This window comes from Gigantopelta aegis, chromosome 5, assembly GCF_016097555.1.
Source record: "Gigantopelta aegis isolate Gae_Host chromosome 5, Gae_host_genome, whole genome shotgun sequence".
Lineage (NCBI taxonomy): Eukaryota > Metazoa > Mollusca > Gastropoda > Neomphalida > Peltospiridae > Gigantopelta > Gigantopelta aegis.
In genome coordinates, this window is record NC_054703.1 from 14,711,790 (window position 1) to 14,721,561 (window position 9,772).

Below are 9,772 nucleotides of genomic sequence, written 5' to 3' on the forward strand. Positions count from 1 at the left end.
TAGGCAATCAACCAAGATAGGACACCACTAATTATCGCCTATTTTTGCTATACAAGGACGGAGGGGGATGGGTGGTCATGAATGACCGTTGAACTCACTAGAATAGGGACTTAAGACAATAGGTACAACCTTAACACAAAACTAGGATTCATACACAGACTACACGCTCACTGCATCAGTACACAGGGTGCATTGACTAATGATAACAATGCACCCGCCCCCATTTAATGGCCCAACACGTACTCTAATAAGGAACCTGACAAAAGAATACCGGTTCCGAGTACACAATTGCAATGCTGGACAAAAGAATATCGGCCTCCCCCACCCAAACCCCCAATACTTGCTGCTGGTAATAACGTGGTACTTGGTGATGCCTCGACCAGAAGCGGTCAGGCCCTACCGTTCAAAATTGCGCCAAATTCCCTCGATCAAAATATCGCACCCTTTTCTCTTTGGCATTTAACTGCTCCATTCAAATTCCATAGCACCACCACCCCCACCCGCCTGCTACCGATTTGATCGGGCTGCTGGTGCTCCCTCTCCACCTCCCCTCCCCCCCCCCCCTTTCCTGTCATGGACGGAGGAGCCGGCCAAAGCCGGCTCTTGTGCCCACGACAGGCGTGCGCTACAATAGCTTGTTCTGAATGTGCATGTAAAACCCTATGACATGACATGACAAATAAATGGATATAATTATTTTATATAAGAATAATTTTAAAGACATATATATATATATATATATATATATATATATATATATATATATATATATATATAATACGCTGGGCATAATTATAACATATACGTTTTTAAAAACGGTGTTAAAGGGACAGACCCTAGTTTTTAAACGCTAAGGCATATTTTTCACTATTAGAGCCGTTTATGATCACTAAAGTCAAACTTTGCTTATATTGAATTGTTTAGATTATCCATTTCCGTACATCCGACGTTTTTCTGGTCATCCTGGTGTTTCTAATACCACAAAAATGGATTTTAAAAATATTTTTATAAACGCACGTGCGTCTGAGAAGTAAAGTCGAGGTTTAGTCTATTTTTAACGGTATTTCCCCGTTTCAACGTCACATACTCTTGTTTCTCTCTCTTGTAACGTTGTCCAAATGTGTTACAGGTTTGTAACTTAACCAACCTTAATGTCCATTTTTACGGGTTGATGATGATGATGATGATGATGATGATGGTGATAACTAGTTTAACGTGCCCATATACCACTAGGGTTTCGAACACGCCCATCCCGAGTCTGACCTCCGATAAGATCGGTGGCCGGACTCGGGATGTGTGTGTGTGTGTGTGGGGGGGGGGGGGGGGGGTAGTGTTGAAAATGGGCAGAATTTTGAAAATAGCAATTTGTAAAAAGTTAATAGAATAAAAAAAAATAAAAAAAAATTACAAGCCCAAAATATAAAGAATTGACTGCTCGGCCGAATATTTATATAATTTGGAGCATTTTAGAAGGACAGTCCTAAAATAAATAAGAGAAAGAAGAGAGGATCGGACTATTTAATAATATTAAAAAAAGAGAAGTAATTTCGACATAAAATTTTAACGAAAGTCTAAATGTTTAAAGTCCGATATATATGTCCATGTGAGTGGCCTCGATATGGCCGTTGGAGGTTTGTCTAGGTGAACCGATGAGCGGAGAGCCGGCAAAGGCGGGGATGAAGTGCTTCCATCTCTGGTCGGCAAGGATGGTTATGACACTCCGGTAGTCGTTGCCGAAAAGGGCCATGATGATCCTGTGAATGGTGTGGCTATCCATCTCTCTAACCAGGACCGCTTGTCGGTAGACTCCTTCTCGGCGCTGAGTAATGCTTATGTCACACCAAAGTAGTTCTCAAAACGTCCTACCCGGTCCTAAAAAAATAGTAAAACGGGCTGTGGTCGGGGTAGAACGTGTAACTTTGGCCAAATAATGTCTAAAATACGATGCTAGTTCGTTCATAAACAGTCCTCAATACGTCCATCTCGTCTTTATCCCGGCCGCAGTCCGTTGGTATCAAGTTCAGATCGGGTAAAATTGCCCGTTCACCTCATGCGGACGTTTCCAGGCAGTCCAAGCCCGTCCGTAGTCAGTTTAAAACCGTTCTGAACTAGTTCTACCTCGTTCCCAATACGTCCAAACCCGTTCTAACTAGTTCTTAACTCGACCACCTCGTTCCCAGACAGTTCACCTCGTTCTCACCACGTCCTCATCTCGTCCCTAGTGCGTGCGGAACGTAATTGCAATCGCGTCCTGGCCCGACTGCTATAAATACCCAGCGCGTTGTTGCCAGTCCTCATTCACGTTCGCCGCTTCAAGCTGTACACATCAACACATCAAGTCAACGACAGTTCCGACCATCTTCAATCATCATGCCTCCAAAGAGGAGTGGATCCAGAAAGACGGGCCGTGTGAAAGCAGCCAGTACTACCCCAAACTCCCCACGCCCCGCTGAAGCCCATGCAGATCCCCCTGAAGTTGCTGTGCCTCCTGAGCCTGCCCCTCCCTGTGGGACGTCCAAGTCTAGCAGGTTGGCATCTTGTCTCCAGGCACCAGCGAAGAGGTTGTGTGCAGCATCTTCAGCATCCACTTGAATGTTCTGAATGGTTGGGTTTCGGAGACGGATGAAGTTGTGAAGGCACACACAAGCTTCAACGATGGTCTGTACAGTCACTGGCATCTGTTGCATTGTTGACAAGAGGACTCTCCATCTCTGGGCCATAATGCCAAAGGCATTTTCGACCACACATCTGGCTCTAGAGATCCTGTAGTTCGCAATCATTTCTTCTCTTGTCAGTTGACGGCCTGAATATAGCTTCATGAGGTATGTGCGGAGGCCAAAAGTGTCATCTCCCAGCAGGAAATAGGGAAAGTCCTGGACATCATTTGGCAAGGGGAAGGTGGAGGGAGTCCAATGGAGCCATCTTCTAAGCATTCTTTCAGTTCTGACTGGTTGTAGATCTGGGCATCAGACTGGCTTCCAAAACCACCAACATCTATCCACATGAATTTGTAATCAGCATCTACCACGGCCATTAGGACGACTGAAAAGAAGCCTTTGTAGTTGTGGTACATGGTTCCAGTTTTGGGAGGCTTTCTGATGGCAACACGTTTCCCATCCAGGGCTCCACAGGCATGTGGGACATTCCAGCGCATCGGGAACTCCTCAGCAACTTCTTGCCATGTGCCTCTGTCAACAGGGCATACGATGACTTCATTCTTGAGCTCCATCACCAAGGCATCACAGACTTCTTTCACCAACAAGCAAATTGTGTTTCTGGCTACCCGGAATTCATATTGCAGGGTGGCATAGGAATCTCCTGTTGCCAGATGACGCAGTGTGATGACAAGCTTCATCCCTGGTTCCAGAGCCTTTCTGTAGTTGGTGTCTTCTTTTTCTATGAAGGGGGTGATGCGTTCAAGAAGTTCGTCAAACATGGGTGGGGTGATTCTCAAGAAGTTGTAGAAGGACTCTTGATCATCAGTTGATGATAATGACCCACGGCTATTCTCCTCTCAGGTTTCAGCCACTTCCTCACCCAACAGGTTCTTGGTCTTCTCCTCCTTCTTTCTTGCTCTACCATCTCATTGTACTCTTGCTCTGCTTCCAACAAAAATTGCATGAAACCAACATTCAACATGTCAAGGGCTGCAAAGTTATCCATGGTTCTGGCCAAAAAACGTGAAAATCTTCAAGTCAGGAACAGATGTGCACTGCCAGAAATATCGAGCCCAAATGATGAACCAGTCATGTCATGTCATGTCATGTCATAGGGTTTTACGTGCACATTCAGAACAAGCTATTGTAGAAAACGCCTGTCGTGCGCACAAGAGCCGGACTTGGCCGGCTCCTCCGTCCATGACAGGAAAGGTGGGGGGAGGGGAGAGGAGGGACCGCCTGCACTGGCAGGTGCAAGTGAGCACCAGCAGCCCGATCAAATCGGTAGCAGGCGGGTGGGGATGGTGGTGGTGCTATGGAATTTGAATGGAGCGCAGTTAAATGCCAAAGAGAAAAGGGTGCGCAATTTTGATTGAGGGAATTTGGCGCAATTTTGAACGGTCGGTCGAAAGGTAAATGGCCGAGCTAATATAGGTTTTGATATTAGTGAATCGAGAGTACAAGGGATGTACAGGCGGGTAGTTTTGAGTAATTGTTAATTTATATTGCTAAATTTATGCCAGCTAATTTGGTTGAGTATATGCTTTTTCTTTTGTCGTTTAACCGTTCTCCCCCCGGGTTGGAATACGTGGTCTGTTCGAGTGCGTAGGGTGGATGTTCCACCAAGGGGGTCACAGATGTCACGATTCAAGCATTGTCATATCTAGCGGTTATTAAATCATTCGCTACCATCCCGCCGTTGATCCCCGGGTTGGAGTGCTTGTTTGGTCGAGTGCTTAAAGGTCGCTCTTCCGTCCGAGAGATGTACAGGCGGGTGGTTTTGAGTAATTGTTAATTAATTGCTGAATTTGTGCCAGCTAATTTGGCTAGGTATATGTTTTTACTTTTGTCGTTTCACCGTTCTCTCCCCGGGTTGGAATACGTGGTCTGTTCGAGTGCGTAGGGTGGATGTTCCATCCAGGGAGTCACGGGTGTCACGAGTTAAGCAGCGTATTAATTACTTATCTTAATTATAGATCGCCACCTTCCCACCGTTGGTCCCCCGGATTGGAGTGCATGTCGGTCGAGTGCAGAAGGTCGCTCTTCCCTCCGGGAGACGTACAGGCGGGTGGTTGCGATCATTTTCTAATTTTAGTTTTTAACTTTATGACTGTCAGGAGCCCGATGGGTGTGCTACGGTTTCCCATCCTGCCTGCGATCAGTCGGGTTGGTGGTCCGCGTCGACCGAACGCTGGCAAGGCGGGCAGTACGTGGCACTTATAGTTTTGGTTTGGTGGACTGGACGAATTGATATACTGGATGAACCAGTGAGGAAACGGCCGTATTTATACCCTACCTTGTCCTATCGTACTGCAGACGGGGTGGACGTAGTAAGAACTGCGTGAGAACTACACAAACGTACTCAAAACGAGTAGAACTTAATGAGAACCTACTGCGAAATTTTAGAACCGTGCAGAAACGTGTTGCCAACTCCTTCAGAACATTTTTATTTTGTTTTGAACGTATTTGCACGGAATAACGAATGGCTAAGGACGTAATGCGATGGGGTTGGGTCTGTCTGCGAACGGGATGAACGAGCTACAAACGGACCCGGTCGGTGTGCACACGTACTGCAATTGATTCCCGACTGCTCCACGTCGTAACACGTCCCTAGTAGGATCGAAGTACGGCAATTCCGTTTGTAGTACGTCCATCTCGTTTTAAGTACGTTGTCACTCCGTCTAATTGCAGAACGGGATGGCCGCCAGAAATTTTGAGCAGGCTCGAAGTTCTGGAGCACCTTTCCGTTCTAGCCCGTCCACGAAGTTCGTAAAAAGACCGTAAAAAGTTGCTACTACGTCCACTCCGTTCGCACACAGTTTGAGCCCGTTCGGCAACATTTTCAAGAACGTAGTGAGAACTAGTTTGGTGTGATGGGGGCATTAGTACCAACCCCGTCTTCCCCGGCTGTAGATTTGATGGTGTGTAGCTCGTAAGCGCTTCCATCAGGCAGTTGTTTCAGTTCTGGTTTCACTAGTCCGCCCATCAGTGATGCCGGATCCGAGGTGTCCCCCTGCACGAACTTCAGGAAGCCGGACCTGATTTTGCCGATCTGAACTTTCCAGACGGCTTCCGAGTCGGAGGGGGACGGTGGTTGTAAAGGTGGAGGCCGGGCCTTGTCAGGTTGGTCGCTCGGCTGAGCGACGCCCTTCCTCTTTCCAACGGCGGCTGATCGGGCCGGTGGCTTGACGACTGGCAGTACCGGGGATACCGGCCAGTTCTGTCTGGGCCACGTAGTGGTCGGCGATGGAGGGCCTTTACGGGGCGTCTCACACACCGCGGTGTTGAGTCTGTCCCTCTCGGTGGTCGACGGTTCCGGCGTAGCAGGTTTCCTCGACTCAGGCTGGGCTGGGGGCGGCGTCGCAGAAGGGACCGCCGCTGGCGGTTGAGCCGCCAGTTTTGGTCCCCCCCCCCCCCGTGCCGTTCCTGGCGCACTTTTCCTCTTCCTCCATCTCCTCCTCTTCTTCTGTACGATCGCGTCACAGTACACCAAAGTCACGGAAGCCCGTGACCCGGTGTAAGTGACGCGATATTCAAGTAGCTTCCCGTAACTCAGTAACGGGTAACTCGCGAGTACATGGCGAGACGTCTGTCCTCATCGCAAGTTAGCTTGGAAGTGTTACGGGTTGAAACTAGAATATCCAATCAGAAATAATAAAAGTAACACACCAGCAGCAAAGCAGCTAACAATTAACACGTAGATGGTTATTGGGTGGGAGGGTTTTATTTACGGTTATATGGCGTCAGACATATGGTTAAGGACCAGGCTGATATTGAGAGAGGAAACCCGCTGTCGCCGCTTCATGGGCTACTCTTTTCGATTAGCAGCAAGGGATCTTTTATATGCACTATCACACATACAGGGTAGTACCACAGCCTTTGATAAACCGGTCGTGGTGCACTGGCTGGAACGAGATATAGCCCAATGCGCCCACCGACGCCAAACACTTTACCACTGGACTACATAAAGCAATCATTATAATTATAACAGACAGAGAGACAGACAAATTATGATGTATTGAACTCTCATATGCAATTTGTCGGTGGCATTTTGTTTCGCAGTTGGTTCATAAATAAATAACACAAAACTGAGATTTACATTTGTTTAATTGGGATTTATTACTCAGGTGACATGTTTAACTCATTATTAGTTTTATGTTGCCGCTAATCCATCGGTGTGGTACTTGCTTTGGATTACGTCGCAAACTGCAAACAAAACAATTTTGGTAAACAAAGGTTACGATTTACCCAAGCATACCATGATACCGGCTTCACTAAAGTCATTAATGTTTGCCGCTTGGTGCAAACTGCTTGTGAACAACAATCATGATGACTGACAGAAGTACAGAACGGAATTACCGAACTTTATTACGCTCAGGCCGTTACACAACGGCATATGAAGAACATGATATATAAACTGTAGTGACAAGATAGGGTTTACAGGAGACAGTAGAACAATGGTATTAATACAAATGCAATAGAATAATAAAGGCAATAATAAAATACAATTAGCATAAAGTAATGTAATGTCACAAGTAGTATAAAGGCCTGTTGAGAGTCATGACCTACTTTCCGTGACCTTGACCTTGGTGCACTTAGTAGGTGTCTGGCCTTGGTGTGAGTCATAGTGGTGTGGTCTACTAGGGTGAACGCTCGCCCGTGTCCCTGACCGACTTAGGTTGGTACTGATGTCCTTGGACTGGCCCTGACCGACTTAGGTTAGTACTGATGTCCTTGGACTGGCCCTGACCGACTTAGGTTGGTACTGATGTCCTTGGACTGGCCCTGACCGATTTGTTTAGCATTGACCGACTTAGAAGGCAGTGACTGGTATACCTGGGCAGGTGTGCGACCTTGGTGTAAGTCATAGCCTTGACGTACTTGGTGTGTGACTCGTCGCCTAGCCTTGACAGGCATGGTGTAGGATCCCAAATTGCTACTAATGGGAAAGTGCAGCGGGTTTCCTCTATAAAACTGTCAGAAGTATGTTTCACATCCAATAGCCGATGATTAATAAATCGAGATGCTTTAGTGGTGTCGTTAACGTACCACGTCTAAGGACTCTGCTCGACGCGAGGTAGTGTATTTATTTTTAGCGCGCTGAATGATGAATGGTTATCACTGTTTACATCCGGGAAGCGGTGGTATTCTATTTTATTGTCGATGACAATACTCTTCGGAAAGAGAAGTTACATTCTTAAAGACGTGAAATAAGAAATGATTTAAATAGGTGTAAAACAGAATTTTCGTTCTACGCTATCTGATAGCGCATTCACAAGATTATTATTAACTGACCTATTTCGTCACTTCATTCCGCGCTTCGCCGCTCGCACATGTAATGGTTTAAATGACAGGTGTTATTAACATGCGTGAAGTAGTCAGCTGCGAACGACTTCGCGTCCAGCGCTGAGGGTGATAGATTTCTTTTTACTCTCTAGAAATATTTTACATTTTGTTGTTAATTCATACATATCTTATACCACCTTTAGTGATCACAATTTTGTGTCTCTTAAGTTGGATTTTTCTCGTGTGGAGAGGGGTCAAGGTATCTGGATTTTTAATAATGAGTTACTGAATGATGAACTTTTTTGTAATGCGATTTCTAATGTTATAGATAATGCTTGTGACTGTCCTTTGTTTCAGACAGAACCTCTTGTATGGTGGGATAATTTAAAATTTAAAATGAAAAAATGTGCAACATATTTTGCTATTAATAAACGTAAATTAGAAACTGAAAAATATCATTTTATTCAAAATGCTTTAAAACGGGAATATTCTAAATTAGCTTTAAATAAACAACATGATTTAACATATTTACAAATTTTACAAGAAAAATTAAAGTTAATAGAACAATCTAAATGTAATGGTGCTATTTTAAGATCAAAAGTGGAATGGAATTTTGAGTCTGATAAAAATACAACGTTTTTTCTCAATTTAGAAAAATCAAAACAAGAATCAAATTCAGTTAAAGAACTTAATACAATTAATGGATTATCTAGGAAAACAGAAGATATACTTGCATGTGCACATGACTTTTATTCTAAATTATATACCAAAGAAGATATAGATGTAGATAAAGAAGAAGAAGTCTTAAATTTAATTTCGAATAGAATAACAGAATTTGAAAGTGAAACTTGTGATAATGATATATCGATTGAAGAATTAACAAAAGCATTGATAGGTATGAATAGGAATAAATCACCAGGTATGGATGGTCTTACTGTTGAGTTTTATCTTAAATTTTGGGAGAAATTAAAAAACAAATTTCATAAAGTTGTTATGTCAATCCAAAATGAAGAATATTTATCACGTAGTATGAAAAAAGGAATTATCAGTCTTTTTTATAAGAAAAAAGGCGATAAAACAAATCTTAAAAACTTTAGACCGATAAGTCTTTTAAATGTTGATTATAAAATTATATCCAAAGTTCTCGCAAATCGTTTAAAATTAGTTTTGTCATCTATTATTTCTCCTGAACAAACGTGTTGTGTTCCGGGTAGGGATATAGTTGATAATATTATGTCAGTCCGTGATGTTATTGATTTTGTAGATATGAATAACCAGGAAGGTTTTTTGATTAAAATAGATCAAGAAAAGGCGTTTGATAGGGTATCGCATAGTTTTATAGTCAGAGTTTTGAATAAATTTAATTTTGGTAATAAATTTATTTCTTGGATTAAAATACTATATAATGATATTAAAAGTAGTGTTAAAATTAATGGTCATTTAACGCCTTTCTTTCCTGTTACTAGAGGTGTTAGACAGGGATGTCCAATTTCGATGATGCTATATGTAATTGTTGCTGAACCTTTAAATAGCTTGTTAAAAAGTCAGCAACAAATTAATGGAATAAAATTGAATAATAAATTTAATTCTTTATTATTTCAACATGCTGATGATACTACTATCACTGTACAAGATGCTCAGTCTGTTGAGGTGGTTTTTCGCACTGTCAATTATTTTTGTCTTGCTACGGGTGCAAAGGTAACTATTGAAAAATCAGAAGTACTTTGTCTTGGTAAAGCCGCGGAGAAATATTTGTCATTTAACATTCCTGTTGCTGTTAATAAAGATTGTGTCCAAATTCTTGGCATTTATTTAGGTCCAAATAAAGC

General features: G+C 43.4%; 1 protein-coding gene across 1 annotated transcript; it reads right to left on the bottom strand.

Moving 5' to 3' along the window:
- Positions 1 to 2,815: 2,815 nt before the first annotated feature.
- LOC121372964 (putative nuclease HARBI1) lies at positions 2,816 to 3,436 on the bottom strand. The gene has a single exon (XM_041499403.1). It carries the CDS (start codon positions 3,434 to 3,436, stop codon positions 2,816 to 2,818), a length of 621 nt encoding a protein of 206 aa, XP_041355337.1.
- Between the last annotated feature and the right edge of the window lie 6,336 nt (positions 3,437 to 9,772).